The 24,523-nt window shown below is 57.0% G+C and overlaps 2 protein-coding genes across 5 annotated transcripts; one reads left to right on the plus strand and one right to left on the minus strand.

Annotated features, from left to right (window-relative positions):
• The first annotated feature begins 1,221 nt into the window (after positions 1-1,221).
• Positions 1,222-16,621, plus strand: Psd (pleckstrin and Sec7 domain containing). Its single transcript, XM_042689266.1, has 18 exons — positions 1,222-1,294; positions 2,182-2,240; positions 3,320-4,056; positions 4,313-4,415; positions 4,882-5,242; positions 5,938-6,378; positions 7,773-7,967; positions 8,129-8,209; positions 8,381-8,493; positions 9,039-9,097; positions 9,197-9,286; positions 12,694-12,737; positions 13,981-14,171; positions 14,257-14,327; positions 14,447-14,604; positions 14,745-14,889; positions 15,404-15,547; positions 15,825-16,621. The coding sequence occupies exons 3-18, from the start codon at positions 3,403-3,405 to the stop codon at positions 16,047-16,049; spliced, it is 3,075 nt and encodes a 1,024-aa protein (XP_042545200.1). The 5' UTR covers positions 1,222-1,294; positions 2,182-2,240; positions 3,320-3,402; the 3' UTR covers positions 16,050-16,621.
• Positions 16,622-16,742: 121 nt separating this feature from the next.
• Positions 16,743-24,133, minus strand: Nfkb2 (nuclear factor kappa B subunit 2). Of its 4 annotated transcripts, none has more exons than XM_042689268.1 (23): positions 24,037-24,133; positions 22,758-22,850; positions 22,424-22,502; positions 22,275-22,315; positions 21,939-22,037; positions 21,707-21,858; positions 21,350-21,456; positions 21,101-21,259; positions 20,709-20,813; positions 20,492-20,577; positions 20,271-20,409; positions 19,983-20,108; positions 19,675-19,872; positions 19,460-19,601; positions 18,983-19,097; positions 18,685-18,898; positions 18,369-18,538; positions 18,144-18,246; positions 17,890-18,041; positions 17,698-17,767; positions 17,331-17,503; positions 17,091-17,205; positions 16,743-16,999 (listed from the first exon to the last, which is right to left on the minus strand). In XM_042689268.1, exons 2-23 carry the CDS (start codon positions 22,776-22,778, stop codon positions 16,872-16,874), a joined length of 2,694 nt encoding a protein of 897 aa, XP_042545202.1. In that variant the 5' UTR covers positions 22,779-22,850; positions 24,037-24,133; the 3' UTR covers positions 16,743-16,871. The 4 variants fall into 4 exon arrangements, with proteins under 4 accessions (XP_042545202.1, XP_042545201.1, XP_042545203.1 ...); XM_042689267.1 differs by having other exon boundaries at positions 22,758-23,011; positions 24,037-24,109; XM_042689269.1 differs by having other exon boundaries at positions 16,743-16,996; positions 22,758-23,011; positions 24,037-24,106.
• Between the last annotated feature and the right edge of the window lie 390 nt (positions 24,134-24,523).

Raw genomic sequence — 24,523 nt, forward strand, 5'->3', positions numbered from 1 at the left:
GCAGCGTTAAGAAGGATTTTATGGGGCTGGGAATGTGGCATGCATGAAGCCCTGGGTTCGATTCCTCAGTACCACATACACAGAAAAAGCTGAAGTGGCGTGTGGCTCAAGTGGTAGAGCTCTAGCCTGGAGCAAAAGAAGCTCAGGGAAGTGCCCACGCCCTGAGTTCAAACCCCAGGACTGGCAAAAAGAAAGAAGGAGTGGAAGGAGGAGGAGGAGGAGGAGGAGGAGGAGGAGGAGGAGGAGGAGGAGGAGGAGGAAGAGGAGGAGGAGGAGGAGGAGGAGGAGGAGAATTATCTATCCAATTACACCTCTTTCCTTTTGTCCAAAGGTCTAGAGTCTTGAGTGAGGGCTCAGCTCACTGGTCTCTGTGTACTGCTTCTCCACTGGCCTTGTGTTAATTGTAAAGGTTGAGGCTGGACTTGCCAGGAGTCAGTGACGCCCCCAAAGAACTGTGCCACAGGGTATCCTGTTCATTTCCAGATTTTTTTTTTTTTTTTTTGTCAGTCATGGGGCCTGAACTCTGGGTCTGGGCGCTGTCCCTCAGCTCTTTAGTCAAGGCTAGCGCTCTACCACTTGAGCTACAACACCACTTCCAGCTTTTTCTGCTTCTGTGGTGCTGAGGAATCGAACCCAGAGCCTCATGCATGCGAGGCAAGCACTCTACCAGTAGGCCACCTTCTCAGCCCTCACCCCTAGGTCTTAGCCCCAGGTTCCTTCCTGAGGAACACGTAGTGTAGTTTTCACCCATGATCCAAGGGGTGGGTATGGTGAATGTGAGGCACCCCAGGGCCACTACTACAGTGGTTCATGGTTAAGCCCTCTGTGCAACCACTTCAGCTGCCTCTTTGTACCAAAAGCTGTTTCCCATACCTTGTCAGGGCATTGGGCACTTCTGCAAAATGGGCAGGTCTATGCTATCACTCCGTTTTAAAAATGGACAAACTGAGGTCCTGCGGAGAAAGCTCCTTGGCCAAGATCAAACAACACGAAGAGAACCCAGATATCCTTTCCACGGCTACCTCAGTCCATGTAACAAGGGAGAAGCCAGCCCCCGGACAGGACCAGAAAAGGGTCAAGTTGGATGAGGGGCTTGCATCTTTCCCAGCCGGCGTGGGAAAGGAGTAGACAGGACTGAGCGCTGCAGAGATACAGCTGTGTGGGCGCGCGCCACCTCGGGCCGCGCGCCTCTTCTCCCTCCCCACTTCATTCGCGCTTCTGCGCCTGCGCCATACGACAAATCTGGCGCTGTCCCCTTCAGCACCACGCGGGATCCGCGTCACCCTTCCCCGCGGTGAGCCCCGCGCGCCCCCGCCTCGCAGGTCCTCGCACCCCCTGACCACCCGAACCGACCCCCTTCTTCCTTCCGATGGCATCGTCTGCCTATCCTGGCCTTCCGAAGGCGAGTTGTTGCCATAGTAACTCGTGTGGCGCTTTCTTAAAATAGCCAGATCCCCTCTCACCCTAGCTAAGGGCACAAGGGATGCCTTTGCTCCACTTCCTCCAGCCTTGGGGTCACCCCGTCTAACCTTTTGTCCCTGAAAGGAGGAGAACAATAACTCAGACAGCAAGGAAATTCTCAAGTCTGACTTATTCCTCCTGATACACCCAAGGTGGGTGGTCAGGGTTAGGTCTCCTGGGTCTGAAACTCAGAACCCAGAAGGGTTCCAGACCGCGTTTCCTTCCCGGGCCTTCCATAGTTGGTCCTTGGATTTAGGGGGCGGGTCCGGTCTAAACCCGTACGGTGCGCTGTGCGCGGCCGCGTGCTCGTGGGGGCGGGAGCGCGTGTGGCATGTAACAGGTCATGTGGCAGTCTCCTAGGGACACGCGTGGGGTCCGGAGCGGGCCACACGTGTGCAGCTGGGTCCAACGTGTGGCTTAGGAGGCAGTGGGCGAGAGCCTGGACAGGACTGGGGTGGGGCATGTGAAGCAACCTGGGGTCCCCAATGCTCTCCCCCTCGTCTGGAGCGGGTCCTAGGTTGGCGGGAGAGCCCAGCCGGGACCTGGCGAAGAGGGGGTTGGCAACCTCTGGGACTCCGGGCCCTGAAAGACGAGGGAGGTGGGGGGGGGGAGGGAGGGATTAGCGTTGCTTGAGCTGCGCGCTGGGGCGGGAGGGGGAGTGGAGGAGGGACTGAGAGGCGGGCGGGCCTGGAGCGAGCGGGAGCCGCGCTGCCTTCACAGCTGAGCTGGGCCCAGCCTCTCCTTTGCCTCTTCTCCGTTCCAGCTCCGGACGAGCCGCGGTGAGTACTGACGTGGCTCTGAGTGGAGGCTGCACTGGCGTTGAGCAGGGCCCCCATTAAGCTTTAAGAATGCAGGTGGCCCCGCATTGCTACCAGAAGCCCCCATTACCCCTTTATGGTCCCTCCTGGGCTGGACAAGATCGGTCTTACACCTAGCAGGGAGGAAGGGAGGAGAGATGCCCCTCCCTAATCGTGGTGACCCGTTTAGGGAAAGGGAGGGTTTGTGTCCGTGTTTGAGTGTATGAATGCATTTGTGAATTTGACTCTGTGATTATGTCTGTGTCTGATACACCTGTCTATGTGCATTGGAGGATGAGAACCCATGTGTATATTTGGGTACGTCTTTGTATGTTCCTGCTTGATGAGGTTGTAGGTGTAAAACAAGCATGTGCCTTTCCATTACACACATATTTGTTATGACTGAGTGTATGAGGGTGTGTCTTTGAGCAGTATGTGTACGTGTGTCTGAGTCTGTGTGTACTAGAGGGTGTTGCCTATGAATCTGTTTAGCTGTGCACCCATGTATGTGTGTGTGTGTGCCTGTGTGCATGCATGTGAGTGTACTCTTGTGGAGAATGTCTCTTTTCTACTCAGCATATGTGTATTGGAGGTAGGGGCCTCTGTTCAGGCCTCTCTACCCTGTGCCTCTCAGCTCTTCATTGTCCCCACATAACCCCTGTTCTTCCTCCCCTTCCAGGAGGACTGTTTCCCCTCCCTGAGTGAAGGACCCCCACAAGAGGGACAATAGGTGATCTAGGATTGTCTGATTATGATTGGCTGACACTCTTGATCCAGATGTGGGGAATCAACCTCCCCCACATCTGAAGTAGATCCAAATTGCTCCAGAGATTCAGCTCACTGAACTTCTGAGCTGGCTTCCTCTCTCCTCTCAGAGCTCCAGGTAGTAGGAGAACCAGGGCCTCCCTGAGTGGACGACACTTTTTTCCTCAGATCACCATAGATGTCGCTTCCAAGGCTAGGATCAGTGATGCCGTATTTCAGGCAGGATTAAGTCCTTAGAACTCTTAGAGGCCCAGCTCCCTGGCAATTGACCCCCTGCTTCCCTTCCTTTTTTGCAGGCCTATCCGAAGAGCATGCAGCCCCCTCACTCTCCACCTGGCCTTGCCATCCCTGCCCCTCCAGCCTGACCCCCGGCCCCAGCATGGCCCAGGGTGCCATGCGCTTTTGTTCAGAAGGTGACTGTGCCATCTCCCCACCACGATGTCCCCGTCGCTGGCTCCCCGAAGGCCCAGTACCACAAAGTCCCCCAGCCAGCATGTATGGCAGCACAGGCTCCCTGCTACGACGAGTGGCAGGTCCTGGTCCCCGAGGCCGGGACCTGGGACGTGTGACAGCACCTTGTACACCTCTACGTGCCCCCCCCTCACCCCGCATTGCCCCCTCACCTTGGGTACCCTCTTCACCCACGGGGCAGCCTCCGCCAGGGGCCCGGAGCTCTGTAGTCATCTTTCGCTTTGTGGAGAAGGCCAGTGTGAAGCCACTGAATGGGCTACCTGCTCCTGGAGGTTTGAGTCGGAGCTGGGACCTAGGTGGAGTTTCTCCTCCCAGGCCTACCCCAGCACTCGGGCCTGGCTCCAACCGGAAGTTGCGGCTGGAAGCCTCCGCATCAGACCCACTCCCAGGGGGAGGAGGCTCTACCCTTCCTGGCAGCCGCGACCTCTTATGTGGGCCACCAGTCCCATCCCAGGTTGGGGCAGATGGCCTTTACTCCTCTCTCCCCAATGGGCTGGGGGGTCCCCCTGAGCACCTGGCCACATTATTCCGAGGACCTGCTCATGCTGGATTCCTGAACCAGGTATGCAAGTTGCTTTGGGCTCCATTGGGCCTTTGGGTCTCCATGAAGGTGCAAGGCTTACCCTAGTGTCAGACTTGGGTTTCTTTCCTGATCACTGAGTCCATTAATATCCCAAATCTCTCTTTCCCTTTGTGTTTGTCTCTGAACCTCCACCTCGACCCCATATGTGCTTTTATTTCTATTCCATATTCTTGTGTCCTTGTATATTTGGCTTTATTTCTGGGTGCCTGTACCTTTCTCTCCCTCCATGGCTCAGGGGGATACCTGGTCCTCCCCCCGGGAAGTCTCCTCTCACGCTCAGAGAATTGCTCGAGCCAAATGGGAATTCTTCTATGGCTCCTTGGACCCCCCCAGCTCAGGTAAGGCCTAGGATCTCGGCCAGGCAAAGAGGGCAGGGCCTTCCCCCAGAGCAGCTGAGGGCTGGTAGGGTGGCTTCCTTCAAATCTTGCCTCCATCTTTTCTGAATCCTGAGTCATCCAAAGCCCCTCTAGCCCTCAGTCTTCCCATCTGGACTGCAGAGAAGCTGGGCTGTGCCCTGCAGACAACTGGGTGGTAGAGGAGGGGGAGGGCAGGACATCAAGGGTCCACTTCCTTGGAGTAGAAAAGAAATTGGCTTCCTTCAGACTTCTCAAAGCTATGTGACAAGAACATGGTTTGAAATGAGCTCCATTGGCATCAGGATCAAGCAAAGGTTGTGTCAGGAGTGGTGGCTAGACAGTAAAAGAACTTCCTGCCAGTATGAGTAGTGGGGAGTTCCGCTTGCAAGATCAAGACAGTGGCCAATATGGATAACCTTCCTGACCTAGATGCCTATGATTATTACAGGTGCTAAGCCCCCAGAGAAGGCCCCCCCATGTCCTCATGGGGTGGGCTCCGGGCAGGGCTCTGGGGTGGCTGTGGGGCGAGCAGCCAAGTACTCCGAAACGGATCTGGATACAGTGCCCCTGAGGTGCTACCGCGAGACTGACATTGATGAGGTGCTGGCTGAGCGAGAGGAGGCTGACTCTGCCATCGAGAGTCAGCCCAGTTCTGAGGGCCCTCCTGGCACTGCCCGTCCACTCGCCCTACGTCCCAGCCCATGCCCTGGCCCTCGTTCCAGCCTGGGCAGTGGCAGTGAGGATGAGGATGAGGCAGGAGGGGAAGAGGATGTGGATGACGAGGTGTTTGAGGCCTCAGAGGGGGCCCGGTAAGTGGAGACCTGGAAAGAAGAATGACTTCTCCTTCCCAGTAGCCCAGGGACAGAGCTGGGAGGGTCAGGAGTTCAGGATCAGGCTGGCTCATGCTGGTGATGTGACAGTAGAGCAGGAGTTTCCAGACAGAGGACAGAGGCCTGGCAGAGCACTGGGAATGTGAGGGCATCAGCAAGATCCTATGAGGTGTGGGGCCAGCAAACCAGAACAAGCAATGCTCTGGAAGATCAGGGGCCAGAGACTAGAAACCAGCCAGGGGACATGGGAGCATCAGTCCAGATCCTGGGACCCAGCAGGAGACTGAGGATTGTGGGGGCTTTCCTTTCTGTCTCACACCCCACTGCAGCTTGGAGCCTCATCTTTTCCTAAGATGTTGCCAGAAATAGAAATGGGATGGCAGAAGGGAAGCGGATCAGGGGAAAGGAGGAGAAAGAGAGATTAGCAGTGAGAAAGGGAGGGGGATTGGGTGCTGGCGATGGGTGGGGCTGGGGAGCAGCAGAGACACTGAATTTCTTGGGCTCTGCACCCAGTGGTTTTTGTTTTTTTTTTCCTTAGGATGCTTGAGCCATTGTGAAGGGGATGATTGACCCCCCCCCCTTCATAGATTTAGGGAGAGAGTTCAAAGAAATCCTGTCCAACATCTGGCTTTGGGCCCCTGATCAGACTTTTTTTTTTTTCCCTGCCCCTATAGGCCAGGGAGCCAAATGCCTCACCCTCAGCCTCTCAAGTCGCCTGTGCCCTTTCTACCTGGGACCAGCCCCTCAGCTGATGGGCCCGACTCTTTCAGTTGTGTGTTTGAAGCCATCCTGGAGTCACACCGGGCCAAGGGCACCTCCTACACCAGCCTTGCTTCACTGGAGGCTCTGGCATCACCTGGCCCAACCCAGAGCCCCTTCTTCACCTTTGAGCTGCCTCCCCAACCCCCAGCTCCCCGACCCGACCCACCTGCCCCTGCCCCACTAGCCCCTCTTGAACCAGATTCTGGTACAAGCTCTGCTGCTGATGGTCCTTGGACACAGAGAGGGGAGGAGGAGGAAGCAAAGGCCAAAACCAAGCTGGCCTCAGGGAGGGAACCCCCTAGTCCCTGCCACTCAGAGGACAGCCTTGGGCTGGGGGCAGCACCCCTTGGCAGGTGAGTAATTCCTTTGGTGCTTTAGCTTCCCCCAAGGGCCACAGGATTAACTAATTAAGGGACAGATTGCTAGTATGAGGAAGTAGTTTATATTCCTGACCCCTGAGTGGGGGTGATTAACAGATGTCTAGTTTCCTATTTGGAGAATGATTTTCATTGGCCCCTTGCAGGTCCCCCCGTGGGCTCAGACCCAGTGATTGGAGAAACTATGATTCAGTATTGAAGGATCCCCAGACAACATCCTCTTTCTCTCCTAGAGGGCCCTTTCTTCCCCAAGTGGAATTCCTCACCCTCATTCAGCTTGGAGGCTTTATACCAAAGATGCAGCCAGTGGTCCCTCCCATCACCTCCCTCCCATTCTTACCTCCTCCCCCCCCCCCCCCCCACCATTCAGGCATCTCTCATCCTGCTCCAGGAAAGTCCTTTTACAGCCTAACCTTTCTGCCTCCCCCCCACCCCCCAGCTACACACTCAGTCACGGAAGCCATGGCAACAGAAGGGGGTGGCCAAGGAGACAGGGTTGCCTAGCAACCAGGAGTTTCCGGCCTCTGTCTCTGGGGTGACAGGTGGCTTTGCAAATAGAGCAGCTGGGGTGGGAAGGGAAGGGGGGGAAAGAGAAAGGGGATAGAGGAGGCATACCCTGACCCCCAAACATCTTAACCCCAAGAACCTACTTTTTTGTGGGGAGGCTCAAAGAGAAGCTCCTCTTTGGAGAGAGGAGGAGAGACTTGGAAGCAGGAGGGTGCCTCTTCTGCTCTCAAATTTTTGCCTGACCCCCACTCTTCCTCTGTGGCAGCCCATCCTACCCCACCTATGCCCCTATTCTCAGAAACCGAAGACTTGTGAGGAAGGCCAGAATGAAGATGAGGAATCTACATCTAACAGCAAACTGCAGCCCCTGGGAGTTAGTTAGACTTGAGACAGGACTTCCACAGAGGGTAGTAATGATGGAGTTGGCTGGTGAAAAGAAAGCTATCCCTAGAGAAAAGAATATGCTCCCTTTCCTCCAGGTCCTGGTGGCTCACGCCTGTAATCCTGGCTACTCAGGAGGCTGAGATCTAAGGGTTGCAAATCAAAGCCAGACCAGGCAGGAAAGTCCACAAGATTCGTATGTCCAATTAATCACCAGAAAACCAGAAGTGGTGCACACTATGGCTCAAAGTGGTAGAACTAGCCTTGAGCAAAAGAGGTCAGGGACAGCATCCAGGTCCTGAGTTCAAGCCCCATGACCGACAAAAAAAAAAAAATAAATGACTGACAGAGAGAGGGGGGGATGAATATGCCCTTTCCATGTCCCTACCCCCTCTCTGTCTTCTGGGTTTGGAGGCAGAGGGATGGTGTGGATAACTCTGGAGGGCTCTGCTCAACCCTGAGCTGGTGTTCTACCCTGACAGTGAACCACCCCTGAGCCAGCTGGTGTCCGACTCAGACTCAGAGCTGGACAGCACTGAACGTCTGGCCCTGGGAAGCACAGATACCTTGTCCAATGGGCAGAAAGCAGATCTGGAAGCTGCTCAGCGCCTAGCCAAGAGGCTGTACCGACTAGACGGCTTCAGGAAGGCCGATGTGGCACGACACTTGGGCAAGAAGTAAAGCCACTGGGCTGGGGCTGAGATGGGGCAAGGGCATGCATCCTGGGGGCAGTGCCTCTCCACCTCCATCTAATACCCCTAGAGTCACTAGGGAGACCCCAGCTGGCACCTTGATACTTCCTCTTGAGACACTACCTATCTTTCTGCCCTGCCCACAGCAATGACTTCAGCAAACTGGTAGCTGGAGAGTACCTCAAGTTCTTCATCTTCACAGGCATGACTTTGGACCAAGCTCTTAGGTGGGTGTTGAATACTCGGAGGGCAGTCCCCATTTATCCAGGCTTGGTGTGCAAGGAGCCCCTGTCCCTCCTCTAAGTTGTCCTGATACCCCCTTTCTCAAGTTGGCTGGGCATGGCAGAAAGCCAGGGCTACCTTGGATGGGGCTGACATCCTGTCTTCTCCCTCCCCAGGGTGTTTCTGAAGGAACTTGCCTTAATGGGTGAGACCCAGGAACGGGAGAGGGTGCTGGCCCACTTCTCCCAGCGATACTTCCAGTGCAATCCTGAAGCTCTGTCCTCCGAAGGTGCGCTGTCCCAGAAATCCACTGAGGCAGATGGGCTGGGCACTATACTTGTGCTTAGAACACATGTGTATGCAGGAGGGAATGAATACAGGTCTACAGGCGTGTGAACATGCATGTGCCCAGACAGTGCCCAGGGGGCTGCATGTAGGTGGACCTATCACCTGTGTAGCAAAGGCTAGTGCTTGGGTGGCAGGAGTGTTTGCTTATAGTTGTTCATGTGTGAAGGACAGTGCATGGCATCAGTGGGCATTTGCTCTGGTCTGCACGTAAGGGTGTGAGGTCACCTTGCTGGTGATTAGCAATTAGAGGCACTGCAGGTAGGGGCCAAGCCCTGTCAGGGAGGCAGAAAGGGGGAGAGGTTCTTGCTGAGGATCTTCTAGAAGAGGAAGGATGAGGAGGGTTCACTAACAGGATTCAGGTCTTCTCTTAGCTAAGTGGATCTAGGAGGGTCTTGAAAAGGGGCTAGTGATGAAGAGGGATTTTGGGAAAGAAGGCTGTGGGAAGAGTCACTGGTGGCCAAGGTTAACCAAGCCTTTTTCCTCTAGACGGCGCCCACACGCTGACCTGTGCCCTCATGCTACTCAACACAGATCTCCATGGCCATGTGAGTAGGGAGGCGGGCAGATGGGAGCCAGAAAACAGGCCCCTATACAGGTTCTGGGAGGGCCCCCTCAAGCTCACAGGCCACTGTTTCCTTCCTTAGAACATTGGGAAGCGCATGACCTGCGGGGACTTCATTGGGAACCTGGAGGGCCTCAACGATGGCGGCGACTTCCCCAGGGAGCTGCTCAAGGTGTCGGGGGTGGGGGCTGGGGTAGATGTCATTGGGGGGGAAGGGCTGTGGGGCTGGTCTGCAGCAGAGTTGCAGAAGAACAGGAGGGAGGGGAGGGCTGGAGCAGGCAGGCCCGGCTCGGGCTCGGCTCTGGCTCTCGTGACTCAGCCTTGGGACCGCCCCCTCGCCCAGCCCCCACCAGGCTTTCTCGGACATGCGCACACGCACACGCACACACGCGTGCAGTCCGCTCGCGGCTGCGCGACGGGGGAGGGGAAACCAGCTCTGGGAAACGCGTGAGCAGGCGGCCCAAGACTCTGCATTTGATGCTTAGGGTTCCTTCTTCCAGTGGCTACTGAGCACCCAGGCGAGGATGGGGGCGGGTCAGGAGGAACAGGCACACATCTACCCCATTGTGTGTGGCTGCCAAGACTTTGAGGGACCCAGAGGTAGAAGGATCCAAGAGGGGCAAAGGCTTTTCCAAGGTCGCAAAACTAGGCTGAATAACTGTTTCTAGTTCCTTGGGGAGCAGGCTCTTGCACCCAAGTACCAGCACTTGAGTTAGGGAAGGGAACTTTGGATGAGGGTAGGAGAAGGGGGTGTCCTTGTCCTGGGGGTTCACTCCTCTCTCTCCCCCTCCCCGATGGGGTGACTTTTTAATCCAGGGAGGCCTGGACTCACTTGAAGGAGCTCCCATCTTTACATACATGTGATTGCACAGGATGTGTCCTAGGGTGACTGATCTTGAGGTTCCTGGGCTTATGAATTTGGGGATGCATCTGAATGGGGCATCCACTGGGAGGTGAGGTGTCTGTGAGTTTGAGGTGTATTTGTGTGTTGTGTATGTGTGGCAGGATGCCTGAATCAAGGAATACGTGTGACTTGGGATGTTTGTGCTTTGTGCTATACATAGCTATACACACATACACACATATGATATACATATATCATATTTAGAATGATGTATATCATATTCCATATATTATATATAATGACATCTGTCTGTGATGTGGTGGTGTATGGTAAATTTGGAGGCGTACATCTTGATTTGACGTGCTTGTAAGTTGGGGTAAATGTGAATTGATGCTCTTGGCTAGCTAAGTACGACTCTGAACCGGGGCGCTCAAGTGCGAGGCGGGATTCATACCTGGGCTTTGGGGTATCTGCGGGTGAGTTGATGAAGCGAGGGCTGTCCTACCATCCTCTCCGTTTACCCTCAGCCCCCAGACAAACCGAGCCTAGAGGGAGCTCCACGCTCTCCTGGCAGCCGGCGTTCGCCGCCCATGCTCCGCGCTCCTGGGGAGCCAAGCGCTCCCCCCACCCCAGCCCCCACGCATGCGCCCCCGCTGGCCTCCGGGCCCCTCCTAGCGGCAGCGCCGAGGGCCCCCTGGCGCTTGGGCGCCTCCATTTTGCGCGGTCCCCGCCCCCAGCCCTCGCCCTCCCCTCCCAGTCAGCGCCCCCTCTCCCTTGCCGAGCGCTGGAGCCGCGCGCTCCTTGCGTCGGTGGGAGCCGGCCGCGCTCGGCCGGGCGCTCGCGCCGGCTGGCTGTCGGGGAGCTGTCCGCCGGCCGTCCGGGCGGCCCGGGGGCCGGGGGCGGGCGGGGGGACATGGCCGGGGGTCTCGGCGCGCCGGCCGGGCCAGCATGATCGGAGTCAACAGCATCCACAGCAGCGCCGGGCGGCTGCGCTCGCGCTCGCTGTGCTCCGTGCGCTACGGGCGCACCCACCGCGGTGCCGAGACCCTGTGCTACGGATGGCCGCAGCGCTCGCGCAGCCTCAAGCCCGTGCTCTACACCGACCTGGTGGTCAGCCGCCTGCAGAGCCGCAAGAAGAAAAAGGCGGTGAGGGCGTGGGAGCCGCGGCCCACGCCGGGCTTGGGGAGACCGATGGGGAGGCTAAGAAAGGTGCCAGGGGCGGCCGGAGCAGAGAAGAGCATTGATGGGGACAATGTGCGTGTGTGTGTGTGTGTGGGGGGGGGGGCTCCAACAGAGACAGAGCTGTGGGCAGACAGAGGTAGGCATAGACTTTGCAAGGAGGGCCAAGGTGGGCCTCACCAACCTTGGGAATGAGGAGGGTTTTGTAGGTGGGAGTTGGGACATGGTTCTATCTGAGGGGGCTCTGGACCTTCAAAGGAAGGAAGGTGTGCTGTAGGCAAAGGAGGCCTTGAGACTGGGCAAGGGATGAACTGGAAGGCTGGAGGGTTGCAGGTTGGATCTTGGGAGCTACTTCAATGTCCTGTCCAGAGAGTTGGGGAGTGAGGGTCCAGGGGCTGATTGGTACTGACTGAGTTTGGGCCAGGTGTGTGCTGGGTATTGCTTGCCAGCTTGTGCCCATCCTGTTCTGGGTGGATGCACCCACCCCGGACGCAGGGTATGAAGGCGTGGAAATGTCTGACTAGCTTAAGGCTAGGTATAGCTGTGGACCGTGTGGTGTGTTGGGGAGTAAAGGGGGGGGCTGCGTCCCATCCTGGGGAAGGCACCGACGTCACCACTGCACCCAGCTCACACGCAGGCTGTGTCATAAGGCACACACAGCAAAACACGGCACATGCTGGGGACACACCCACTCACAGACAGGCTGGCAGAGGCGCCCCCACAGTTGGAGTCCTTGGCGTGGACCCATATTCCCGGCCACTCCCAAGAAGAGAATCCTTTTAATTGCTCCTGGAGGTCATTCTCTCCTCTACCACCCCAGAGCCCCCAAATGTCTCCCCTGTAAAGGGAAAGTGACTGGTTCAGTTTGGGATGGGAAGGGACTGGAAGGGAAAACAACTGCTTCAGACTAACGTTTGCTCAGCAGCAACATAAAGTGTTCCTGTGGGCAGGGAGTTGGGGCCCTGGTATTTGGCTTGATGATGCTGTCGGGTTGGTGGAAGGCTTATCCTGGGGTTGAGATCTATTGAGAGTGTGTTCTCTTTGCCAAGGAAGGAGTGAAGAGGGTAAATCCTTTATGGGGTGCGGGGTGGGGTGGGGGAGGCAAAGGTCTGTTTCCTGTGGAAACAGCACATGACTGGGGGAAGGAGTTTCCTGGGCTGCTCATTCCCAATCTCCTAGAATTGTGCTTCTCTCACCAGGCTCCAAGCAGGAGAGCCCCTTAATAACAACAAAGATAATAATAGCAACTGCCAGCTACTATGCATCAGCCGTGCGCGGGGCTCCCTGCGCTAACCACTTGCCCCCTGTTGCTGTTTGTTCTTCCCCATGGCTACCTGCCCAGTCAGGCAGCTACTGTTATGGCTGTGGTGGGGCTGGAGTCTTCATACTGCACATGCTAGAGCCTGTGTTTGCTGTCATTATACCCTGCTGACCCCTCCTCCTTCATTTTGTCTCCTCTTCCAAGTAGATAGAAGGCTCTGAGCCCCGACATTGGGGGTACTTACTGCATCTTTCCCCAGTACTGACCCACAACCCTGTGATTTGTTCCTCCCCAGGCCTTATACAGCTCCATCAAGAATGAGAAGCTGCAGTGGGCCATGTGAGTCCTGGGGCCATGAGGTGGGGTTAGGGTTGGGGCATGAGGAAGGGATTACCTGGGGAGGCCAAGAGAAATGGGCGAGGGCTTCAAGAGTCCAGGGCTATGGGTACAGGGGAGAGAGTATGTATGAGAGAGAGGCCTTAAGAGGTCATGAGGCTGCTTCACTTCCTTTTTTGGAGATGCTTGTCTGGATTTGGGGGTCTGGCTTGTCTCTGGCTGGGTTGTTATTCTAAGCTGGATTGGAACAAAAGAGGGGTACTGAGCCATAGAAGGAGGTCCCCTGGCAGCCTGAGGGAAAGCAGATGTTTCTGGAAGTATAGCCCTACCCAGTAGCATGGGAGACTCCTTCTCAAGTCTGAGGGAGTCCAGATATCCGAGAACAAGGAGCTATGTCCCTTCTGGGTAGAACCAGAGACTCCGTCTTGGAAGAGCCCAGCCTGAGGCAGGAAGTCTAGTTTTGGCCTTGGGCCCCTAGTCTGACAGTTGAGCCAGTAAATGGCTTGTATTTGCTCTGTCTACTGTGTCAGGTCACTGCTGAGTTTAGCTAAATGTTCACAGCTGTGAGACCTTGGAGTCGGTAGTGCTCAGGATTAGGGTAGAGGGGAGGCTTTCAGGAGACTGAGACAGGCAAACCTTAATGGAGGGGAAGCATTTGGGGGGAGGAAAGAAGTTGGTATTTGTGAAACAAAGAAATGGATAGAGTGTGGAATGGGGAAATGGAGGCAGGCCTTGCAGGAATGGCTTATATGGTACTGGGGAGATGTGACGTTGGCAGAGCAGTAGAAGCTACTGCAGGTTCTCTGACAAGGAAGTGACCAGACAGAATCCCACGTCTTTCTTATCTGACAGAGCTTGTTGACCAGGATGTTGGGGAGCAGGGGGTGGGGTAGGGGGTGCGTGAGGAAGCTGTTTCTTCCTTTTGTCACCATTTAGCCAGCCATCTATGAGCAAAGTCTAGTGCTAGGTGTGGTTAAGACATAACTGAGTCAGACGTGTGGGTCCTAGTGAAGGATGCAGTCAGTGTGAGAAGTGGAGAGAATGGGGAATGTTCCATATGAGAAGGCCCAGCTGTGGCTCTTTCCTGGGAGCAATAATCTGCCTTAAGGAGCACTACGTTGACATGGCAGAGCACGCCTTAGCAAATCCCAAGCACTGGGGGCGGGGGAGGGGGAGAGGAGCAGAAATCAGGGCCCATGGGCTTTGTGGCTCCATGGCCAGCCACCTGAGGCAATCACACCTGCAGAGACGAGGAGGAGCTGAGGCGCTCTCTATCTGAGTTGGCTGACCCCAACCCCAAGGTCATCAAGAGGGTCAGTGGGGGCAGTGGCAGCGGCTCCAGCCCTTTCCTGGACCTGACCCCCGAGCCTGGGGCCGCCGTCTACAAGCACGGAACCCTGGTGCGAAAGGTGCACGCAGACCCTGACTGCAGGAAGAGTATGTGGCCGGGTGTGGGGTTGGGGTGGTGGTGGATGGGTGTGGGCCTGCCCTAGGCCTCCATGACCTGCTTTACTTCCGGCAGCGCCTCGGGGCAAGAGGGGCTGGAAGAGCTTCCACGGGATTCTCAAGGGCATGATCCTCTACCTCCAGAAGGTGCGAGGGGGGAGGGCAGACTGAGGGATTGGGGTCTTTATTGGCTTGGGAGAGGGAAACTGGTGTCCAGAATTGGACCAGGCTGGGGCTGGGGCAAGACAAGATTGGCACCCCTGCAGGAGGAGTACCAGCCTGGGAAGGCTCTTTCTGAGGTGGAGCTGAAGAATGCCATCAGCATCCACCACGCCCTGGCCACCCGTGCCAGCGACTACAGCAAGAGACCACATGTCTTCTACCTGCGCACAGCTGACTGGCGGGTCTTCCTCTTCCAGGCTCCGTAAGTGCCAGACCATGCACCCCAACTCCCACCTTCCTCGATGGCCTCCTTCCTTCTCACGCCATGTGCTAAGCATGGACTGGGCATTCCTGGACAGAAGCCCTAGGCCCAGGATCCTAGGTGCTGTGCTGTCTCTCTAGGAGCCTGGAGCAGATGCAGTCCTGGATCACTCGCATTAATGTGGTGGCCGCCATGTTCTCTGCACCTCCCTTCCCAGCTGCTGTTAGTTCCCAAAAGAAGTTCAGCCGCCCTCTGCTACCCAGCGCTGCCACCCGCCTCTCCCAGGTAGCCACAGCCCCCCTGGGTCACAGTGACAGTGGGTTAGAGTAGGGCAGGCCCAGGCCGCTGTACTCCAGGCTGTGTATTGTTAGGTACCTGTCTAGTACATCCCTATACTGGCCAGCTGAGGCTGAAATCAGCCCCAGAGCAGCGTGCCAAGCTGGAAAACCCTGACATGGTGCTTTGCTTGTTCAAAGGGGCACCTTGTCAAAATCTGCACGTAAGAGCTGAGTGTTAGTAGCTTATGCCTGCAATCCTAGCTACTTAGGAGGCCGAGATCTGAGGATCATGCTTTGAAGCTAGCTTGGGCAGAAAAGTCTGAGAGATTCTGTCTTCAACTGACTAGGAAAATGCTGGATTGGAAGCATGGTGCAAGTGGTAGAGCACTAGTCTTGAGTGAAAAAGCTGAGTAAGAGTGCAAGGCCTTGAGTTTAAGCCTTTATACCAGCACAAAACCAACTGCAGATACTACACAGACTGTGCAGACTAGTGACACTGATCAGGCTCCTATGGCTGCTAGGAGGAGCAGGTTCGGACCCATGAGGCCAAGTTGAAGGCCATGGCAAATGAGTTGCGTGAGCACAGAGCCACCCTGCTGGGGAAGAAGGCCCGAGGCAAGGAGGCTGACGAACAGCGGCAGAAGGAGGCCTACCTGGAGTTTGAGGTAAGGACATTCTCCCTGCCTGGCACCTTGGTGTCCCCCAGAAGGCCCAGCCCTAGGAACATGACCAGCTGGGTGACCTTGGGTAGGTTTTTTGAGCTTTAGGTTTGTCTTCTGGGGAACGAAGCTAAGCTTCCACACCTATTAGGTAAGGAGTGGCATGCATGTCAAATGGTCCATGCCCCTAGGTCCTGAGAGCCTGTCTAGAGCCTATCTGTGAGGTGGGGGGGGGGGGGCAGGGAGGAGAGCAGGCTCTTATGGCCTTTGGCCTTCTTCTCAGAAATCCCGCTATGGCACCTACGCGGCGCTGCTCCGGGTCAAACTGAAGGCAGCCAGTGAAGAGCTGGATGCCATAGAGGCAGCCCTGGCCCAGGCTGGAAGCACAGAGGATGGACTCCCCCTGCCTCACTCCAGTCCCTCTCTGCGGCCCAACCTACCTAGCCAGCCCCGGGTCTCTCGGTCCAGCTCAGAGGCCCGATCAGGCAGTGCAAGGAGAAAACCCTGAGCAGGGATGGAAGCTCAGGTGGCGGTGCCTGCGGTGGCACCTGCATGATGACATGGCCCTGCCTGGCTCGGGCCACCCACAAGGGCCTTCTGGCCCAGGGCCCGACCGCGCCGGACGCGGTGTCCGGGGCAGGGCAGGGCTGGCCAAGGGCCGCAGGAGCCTAGGCTAAGGGCCTCTCCGAGACCCCCTTTTTGTGATAATGTTTTGCACTTTTTGGTACAGGGTGGGTGGGGGTGGGAGGGGCCAGGGCCCCTGAACTTTTGATGTGGTTTTTCTTTCTTTTCTTTCTTTCTTTTTTTTTTGTGGGGGAGGCCTGATGACATTTCTGCTTTTTGCTGAGACCACTCACCCTGACACCAGCAACCCCTCTGTTCTGGTGCCTGCCAGGAATGGGGGCTGAGCTGGTTTCCCTCCTTCTCCCCAAGGGCTCCCCCTTCTGTTTCCAGAAGTGGAGAAAGGGCGTCCGTGTCGAGACCCCATCCACAGGCTTGAGCGGCACAGCCTGCTTGCCTCCCTCCATGGGCCCTGCCCTTTGTACAGCCTCCACCCTCATTAAAACTGCTCTGAATTGCCAGCTGGGCCTCCTTCTGTACTCTCAGCTTGGGGCCAGCACCGGAAGCTGCTTCCAGAGACAGGAGTCCTATCAGAGGAGTCACATTAAAAAATGGCTGCCAGCAGTTGGGAAAAGAGTCCTCCACTTCCCATGAGAATCCTTTATTCACCTCAGCTGAGGTGTAGACATGAGGTGTTAAATAAGATTGGGACTAAATGAAGATGCTGTACAGAGGGGTCTGGGAAGAAGGGTGGAGGGTGGGCAGCAGTTCAGTGCACCTGAGGCTGGGGATGCCCATGAGAAAGCCCTCCTGGTGGCTCAGGGGGGGGACCCAGCTTCTCTGCCTCGTCTTCCTTCACTGACTGGCTCTCATAGGCACTGTCTTCCTTCACTTCTGCTAGGGCGACACAGGGGAAAAGAGCTGGAGAGTGAAGGCCCCAGGCCTCCCATCCCAGGTCCAAATCCACCCTCCAGGTCTTCCCCTTTACCTGTTGTACTGGGCAGCTTGTCTTGGGACTCAGGACCTTTCAGCAGTTTCACTCCCTCATCCAGACCCATATCAGATAGGGCGTCCAGCAGACCTGCTAGGTCCCCACCAGCCAGCTGAAAAGGAAGAGGCAGGAGGTCTGAGTGAAGCTTAGGGTGTAGGATTGGGAACCCTGGAGCCAAGGACACAGGAAAGACAGGGAAGGTAGCTGGGGGCTTGGTAAGGTACAGGCCAGCCTCACCTTATAACTGCGCAGGAGGCTGCCACTGGGAGAGGCCGTCTTCCGGTATGTGTCCACCACACTGCGAAGCCCCAGCCGCTCTGCCAGCTCTGCCCAGCTGCCCTGGGCTTCTGGCCCATCTAGTAGCTGCTCCAGGTTCTGCAGAGTTGCATCCCCGAGTGACAGCTCTGACTCTGAGGGGACACAGACATGTCAGTTCTTTGAGGTGAGCGGAAACACAGATACCAAGATACTACTTTTCTCCCTTGTAACCTGACAGACAAGACAGACGGTCATGGGCAACAAATGGAAACTAAGGGTGGAGAAAAGGGAGCCTCTACCCTCTGAAGGGGGGTGAGGAAGCATCTAGGATCTAGAAATACCTCACCTTTTGGGCTGGGTGGGGCCAGTGGGGGCTCCATGGTGTTCTGAGCAGCATTTAGTAGCAAAGTCTTCACCTGGGGGGGGGGGGACAGCTTTGACTACCTCCTCATCCTTAAGCCCACATTGTGTTCCCCAATCTCAAGCCCAGGAGGTACCCGGTGCCCTAGTGCAGCTACTGCCAGGCTGGCCTCCTTACCTTGGTGCTGTGAGTGAGATCAAGAGGTGTGTGACCCCGGAAGTTGTTTTGGGTGTCACTCTCAGGCCCTTCAGAGTCTGAGTCACTCCCAGAGGTAGGGGGTGAGGGAATTGGGCACAGGGGCTCCTCGTTCTCAGCATGGATGTCAGCACCTAGGAGATATGCAGTCATTAAGAAGGGACAGTGGGGGACCATAGGAAGGGCTGCGGGGTAGGGGAACTGGGTGACACACTTGGCCTCTAAGGGTAACTGACCAGCCTTTAGAAGGAGGCGTGTGAGGGTTGGGGATCCCAGTCCAGCTGCCAGGTGGAGGGGTGTGTTTCCAGCAAAAGTCCGGGCGTTCACGTTGGCATGAAGCTGTTGAATGCCAAGAGAGTGGGTAACCCAGCATGGTCCAAGGAGCCAGCCCTACACACACTCCTCTTCCCTCTAGGTCCCCCCTAGCTCCAATCCACCCCTTCGATAATCTTCATTCTCACCTTAGTGACCAGATAGGTGACCAACCCCAGCTCCTCCATCTCTGTTGCTAGATGCAGGGCTGTCCGCCCCCCCTGCCTCTCTGCAGCCTCTACTTCCGCCCCATTATCCACCAGCAGATCCAGGCACTCAGGGCTTCTGGCCCGAACTGCCAGGTGTATTGGGTACAGTCCTATGGGAAACAGTGTATCCAGTCTGCAGCTGTGACACCAAAGTAGCCCCTGAGCAGCCTGACCAGTCAACCTTGATGCTGCTTGTCTACTCACCAGATGCCCTCCCTGCTCCCCACCCCTGGCCCAGAAGAGATAGGGAACTTACCTTCAAAATCAGGCATGTGCAACATTTTGGGGACAGTAGGAGCCCCGCTGCACAGCAGTGCACGTAACAGGTCTGGGGCCCCAGCGCCTGCCCGCAGTGCCAGGTGCACCGCTGAGTCTCCGTGCCGATCCAGCAGTGCTGGGTCTGCACCCACCTGCAACAGGAAGCTCACCACCTTTGTCTGCCCAGTGATCACTGCCAGGTGCAGGGGCGTCTGGGGGAGAAGACAGGCTGAGCCAGGCTCACACAGCTTAGGATACCTCCCGATCCATCTCCCCTCACAGCAGCTGCCCCTCACCTGGTGCAGGTGGTTGGTGATGTTGACCATGCCCAGGTGCTGGGCATGGTAGATGACATGGACTATCTGCTCAAAGACGTTGGTCTGCCCATGGATGATGGCCAGGTGCAGTGGCCTGGAGGGTGGGGAGTGAGATTCTAGCCTACTAAGTCCAGGTACTCGGCCTCCTCGGCCCTCAGAATCCCACTGTCTCATAGGCTCCCTCACTGGAGCCTGTTGAACCTGGATCATCACTGTACCTGAACTTAATCTTTCCTGCACCTTTTTTGGGGGTAGTTACTATTGTTCTGCCCTCTGTCACGGTTTGGAGAGATTAGGTACCATGAACAGAACTAGAACATAGCAAGGTCTGACTTTAAGACCTGGTTTATTCAACTCCAGGGTCCGGCTCTTTGCTGGTCCCTCCCCTGCCCCAACACCCAGCCTCTGGACTCCAGCCTCCCCTCCCCCCCCCCCTCCCGCATTCGTGCCGCTTACGTGTCTCCGTTCTCATCCTGCGCCGCCAGGAGGTGGCGCTGTCCTGCCAGCAGCGCGCGCGCATCGGCGGTGATGCCGTAGTCCAGCAGGGCGCGGGCGCTGCGCTGCGTCAGGCCAAACAGGCGCGCGTTGTACTCGCGGGCTGGGGACGACACACAGTGTGGGTGCCCTATAGGCCCTGGCCCCGTGTCTCCCCCGCACTCGGGAGTCCATACCTTGCTGCAGCGCGTCGGGAGCCTCAGGTTCCCCTTGCGGGGTGCCGGGCTCGGCCGCTTCCTCACCGGCATCCCCGCTGGGCGCCCCCACCGCCATCTGCGCCCCGCCCCCGCCGCCCGGGTAGCAGCCCATTGGGGCTGCGCCGGACTGGTAGGGGCTGTAGGCCAAGGAGGAGGGGAAAAAGCCAAGGCTGCCACCTGTGGGTACAGACCAGGCTGTAGGAAGCAATGCATTAGCCAGGACTCTCCCAGATTTCTCCTCTCCCACACTTCTCTTCCCATCTTCGGGGTCACCAGCACCCCCTCACCTCCTCCGGCTCCTCCATAACCTCCAGCCGAGCCCCCAGAGCCTCCACCCATGTGGGAACCACCGCCGAAGGGCTGGGAGAAGGTGGGCAAGACCTTTCTCCGCTTCCGCTGCACCTCCTCCTTGTCTGGGTGAAGAGGGAATTAAACCCATCATCCACGGATCATGCCTGAGTTTCTTTTCCCTCCAAATCCTCAAATCAGCTCCCAGGAAGCCCCTCCTGGGCGCCTCCAGTCCCTCCTTGCCCCCTCCAACCCATCGGCGGTCCTCAAGTCCCTTCCAGCTCCACCTTCCACCAGAGGGTAATAGGTGAATTGCTTGGAGTCTGAGACATCTCCCCCACGCTTGCGTTTCAGTTGCAGGAACACGGTTACAGGCCGATCAATCTTCATCTTGTGATAGGGAGGTGTGCGGAACACAATGGCATACTGGGGGGTGGAGAGAGACACAGTGTCAGTAAGGCCTTTGCCTTACTGTCCCACCTCAGTCCCACCGCTGGTCCTCAAATACCTGTTTATGAACATCTGTGGGAGAGAAGTCCCCAAAGGCCTGCCATCCATTCTCATCATCCTCATAGAACCGAACTTCTATGTCATCTGCAGGGAAAAGTGAAGCATAGCCACTGGCCCTGGTGGGATCTCCAGGTCCACTGGTCCCGGAGCTTACCTTGACCCTCAATCTCAGACGTCTCTGTCCTTACTGCCCAGTCTGGGCTCTATAGCCTCACCTTTCTGCACCTTGTCACAAAGCAGGTAAACTTCATCTCCACCCCGGACAGAGCCTGCTGTCTTGTCCATTCGGGAAATCTTCAGGTTTGAAGCCCCTGGAGATTCTGGGGGGAGTGGTGGGGAGAGAAATGAGTTAGCTGAGATGATACAGTGCCAGGGATATGCGGATGGAGCCGGGCCTTTGGGGCCATTCATTGTTTTAGTAACCTCAGGAATTACTTACCTTGTTTACCAAAGGCAGAAGCCACACTCAGATCTGTTCAAGACCACTCAGCTCACACATGGAAAGGTCAGATTCAAACCCAGATCGAGGTGACTATGCAGCTTGAAGGTGCCCCACATTCTTTCCCTCCTCCTCATCCCTGGCACCCTGGCCAGTCAGGATACTCACTGCTGTCATGGATGGGCTGGGAGATAACGGGCTTCAGGGGCAGGGAGAAGGAGCCGTCGCTGGCCCGAAGAAAAGCAGAGAAGCGCAGACGCACAATACTCAGATCCATGACTTTCTTTAGCTCTTTGGCCTCCTGTTCTAGTTCCCGCCTCTCAGCCTCTGGGTAGTGAACACATGTGTGACCCCCAGAGGCTCCCCCTCTTCCATTGCTCTTACCATGAGCACCACTCATTTTGCCTGCCCCTATACCTGTAAGGCCCTGGGGTCTGGAGCGGAGTCGTTGCCTTTGAAGTTTTTGTATCATAATCTCCATCATGTTCTTCTTGGTCACATGCAGGACACCAAGGTTATTAAATCTGGGGAGGAGAAGGAGTCAGGGACATTGGCCCGTGATGTTTTTGTCTTCTGAGGCAGCAACCCCACTGGCAGCCTCGACCTAACCCCTGTTCTACAAGGAAGCTGTTGTAGTTTATACTTGGGCCCTTAGGTTTTGGGACAAGAATATTCTCTCCCTTTTATCAGATGCTAAGTACGCAGGTGGTCTGGGCCCAAGACTTGGCAGTTAATGCGGGCTATCAGTGGGGGCCAGGGTTAGATGATACCTACTGGGCAGTCATGTCCTTAGGCCCCACAGACACGGCGCAGACCCCTAGATCCGAGCATTGTTTGCCCACCAGGCTGTGGGCATGAGCGCGAGGTGGGTCACTGTGTGTTACCAGGTCCACTTCAATCTTGGCTAGTCCCTCGTAGTTACAGATCTGAGAGGCGCAGCGATCCATCAGGCACATCCCTGGACATACTGTCCCTTAGCCTACCCTCCAGCACTGTCCCTGCTCACCTTGACGGTGGGATAGGTCTTCCGGCCCTTTTCACTGGAGGCCCCTGGAAGGCCTCCGTGGGAGGGGCCTTCACATCCATATCGAAATCGGAAGCCTCGCTGAAGATTAGATGGCACAGTGACATTGTGATCAGGAGAGACCACCCTAAGCAGACAGTCTTGGCCAGCAGCGATGACAGTGACCAGTACTCTTTGCCTTAGAACCCCCTCCCTGCCACACATGCACTATGATCGGCAGCATACACGCATCAGATCCACAAACACCACCTTAGACCCAGCTATAACTATCCTATGTGTTCCTAAAGCCAGACCCATACCATCCTTTTGCTCACTTACCTGTTTAGGCTGTTCCACAATCACTAGGTAGGGGACATCAGCTGGGGACAAAAAGGGTCTTCCTGAGTCAGGCTCTGAGCTCACTTCCCAGAGAAGGAAGGCGGGTGCATGCTTACTTCCCCCTTCCAAGGGGAGGTCAGTGGACTTACCTGCCTCTGGGGCTGGATCCTTGGCCTCCACAATGGAAGGACTGAATTTGAAATCATATTCAGGGATGCCACCCAGAGCCTGGTTTGGAGACAGGGAGGAGGTGGCAGCTAATTCTGAGCACTCTGGAGCCCTTCACCTCCCAGTGCCAAGTCCTCAGTAGTCACTCCTGCTCAGGCCCACTGGAAAGTTCCCTTCAGAATCAGTTTGCAGACAGACAGACCCACAGGCAGGCTGATAATCATACAGGAACAAGTAAGCAGAGGAGGCTCCAGTAGACAAGCAGACAGACACAGGGGGCACGGGCCACCTTCAGGGCTAGTGCAAGTGACTCACTGGGTTGTAGCAACTGTCCATGACTCTGGGCTAGACCCGGTTCTCTGCTGTCTTCTGCCCCTAGTTCGCCTTCCCAGAGTTACATGCGCCAGCCTAAAGTGAAGGGGAGTGGTGAGAGGAGCGAGAACAGGTCAGGATAGGGGTGTGAAGGAGAGGGGGGGGGGTCCCGGATTTTGGGGAGGGTCCGATCTCTTCCCGCTGCCCGTCTGGGTGTGGCGAGTAAGATCCGGTGGAGGCCGAGATCCGGAGCTGGGCTGGGCCGGGGAAGGGGCAGAAAGTTAGAGCAGCTTAGGAAAGTCCCGAAAATACCAGGGGGAGGCGGGGCCAGGGGGGCGGGCCTGGAAATGACGCCTTGGCCCCGCCCCGGAGCAGGAGGGGCGGGAGACGCCCGCCGGCTTGTGGCCTCTGGCTGAGGCTCTGCGGGCCGAGAAGCTTTGAGAATGTGGGAAGCCCCGAGGAGGGGGGGAGGGGGCTGAGCCCCCTCCTCCCCCGAGGCAGGTGCTGCGGACACGAGGGTCTTTTACTGTAAGCCAGGTCCCCACTCGTCCCCCTCTCTCCCAACCCACCTAGGAGCAACCTTGGGATTTTCTGCCAGGAGGGAGGCCCCGGCTGATTCACCCGGGGGCTTTTAGGGGGGCATTCCTGCCGTCGAGCAGCCTCCTTTTCGAATGGTCTGTAGGCGGGGGCTCTTCCCAGCGGGCCCCTGGGGTTCTGGGCCGCGGGAAGGGGGTCGGAATCTCCGTGGGGATAGATAGGCTCTTCTTTGCCTCCCGGAACATCTTAGCTGCCCACCTTCGCACGCTGCACCTGCCCGGTCTGCCTCGGCGCCGCGCTGACCTCTGCACGCCCCAGTCCCACAGCCGGTGTAACTCGTGTGTCTGTGTGCGTCCATCACCAGTGTGTTTCGGCTCTGGTGCCCGCATGGTATGTGTGCATGGTGTCCACCTGCGTGTGTGCTGCTCGGTGCGGGCACCTGCCAGAGCACACCGGCTGGGTGAGGACAGGTAAGCATTTCTTGGAGTTCGTGCGTGGAAGGTGTGTGTGTCCAGGCACTGGTGTGCAGATGCGCACGCCCGTCTGCCCATGTGTGGTGCGCGTCCGGCCTCGGGCCCGCGGCGCCCTCGGGTGTATGTCTGAACGACGTGTACTAACATGTCTGCTTCGTGTGCGCTTTCTCTGCGTCAGCGGCTCTCCGGCCCCAGGGGTCAGTCACCTCAAGCCCCTTCCTTCTCCCTGCTCCGTCTCTTGGCCACCCGACGGTCTGGACCCGGCCACTCACCGTGGCGGCGGCTCTGGTTCCGGCTCCTCTCCCGACCCGACCCTCCTCGAATGTCTTGCCACTCTCGCCAACCGGGAAAGCCCCTTGTTGGCCCCCAGGAGGGGGGAATTCCCGTGACGTTTCTGTCCGTCACGCCCCGTGTTCCTCTTCATTGGCTGAAAGTTTAACTCCAGGACGCCAATAGCCAATCAGAAGAGACGCAGGCACGCCCCCTCAGAGGAGAAAGGTTCACGGAGGGCGGAAGCTGGTAGGAAGTTCTTCTCAGTGCGGGCCCCGAGCGGCTGGGCCTCGGCGGCCGGACCGGTGGGAGGGCGGCCGCAGACCCAGTGCCTCTCCCAGCGGAGAATCCGGACTCCGGTCTCTTCATCCCACTCTGGCTTGTCCTAGATGGCTGGGAGCGCCCGCTGCCATTCGGTTTCGCATGGTCTACCACTTGGCTGCCTCTGAAGCCGGGGAACCCCAAGGGGAAGACAGCGGGCCCCAAAAG

The sequence above is a fragment of the Dipodomys spectabilis genome, unplaced genomic scaffold (assembly GCF_019054845.1).
Source record: "Dipodomys spectabilis isolate Male_0828 unplaced genomic scaffold, ASM1905484v1 ptg000125l, whole genome shotgun sequence".
NCBI classification, from domain to species: Eukaryota; Metazoa; Chordata; class Mammalia; order Rodentia; family Heteromyidae; genus Dipodomys; species Dipodomys spectabilis.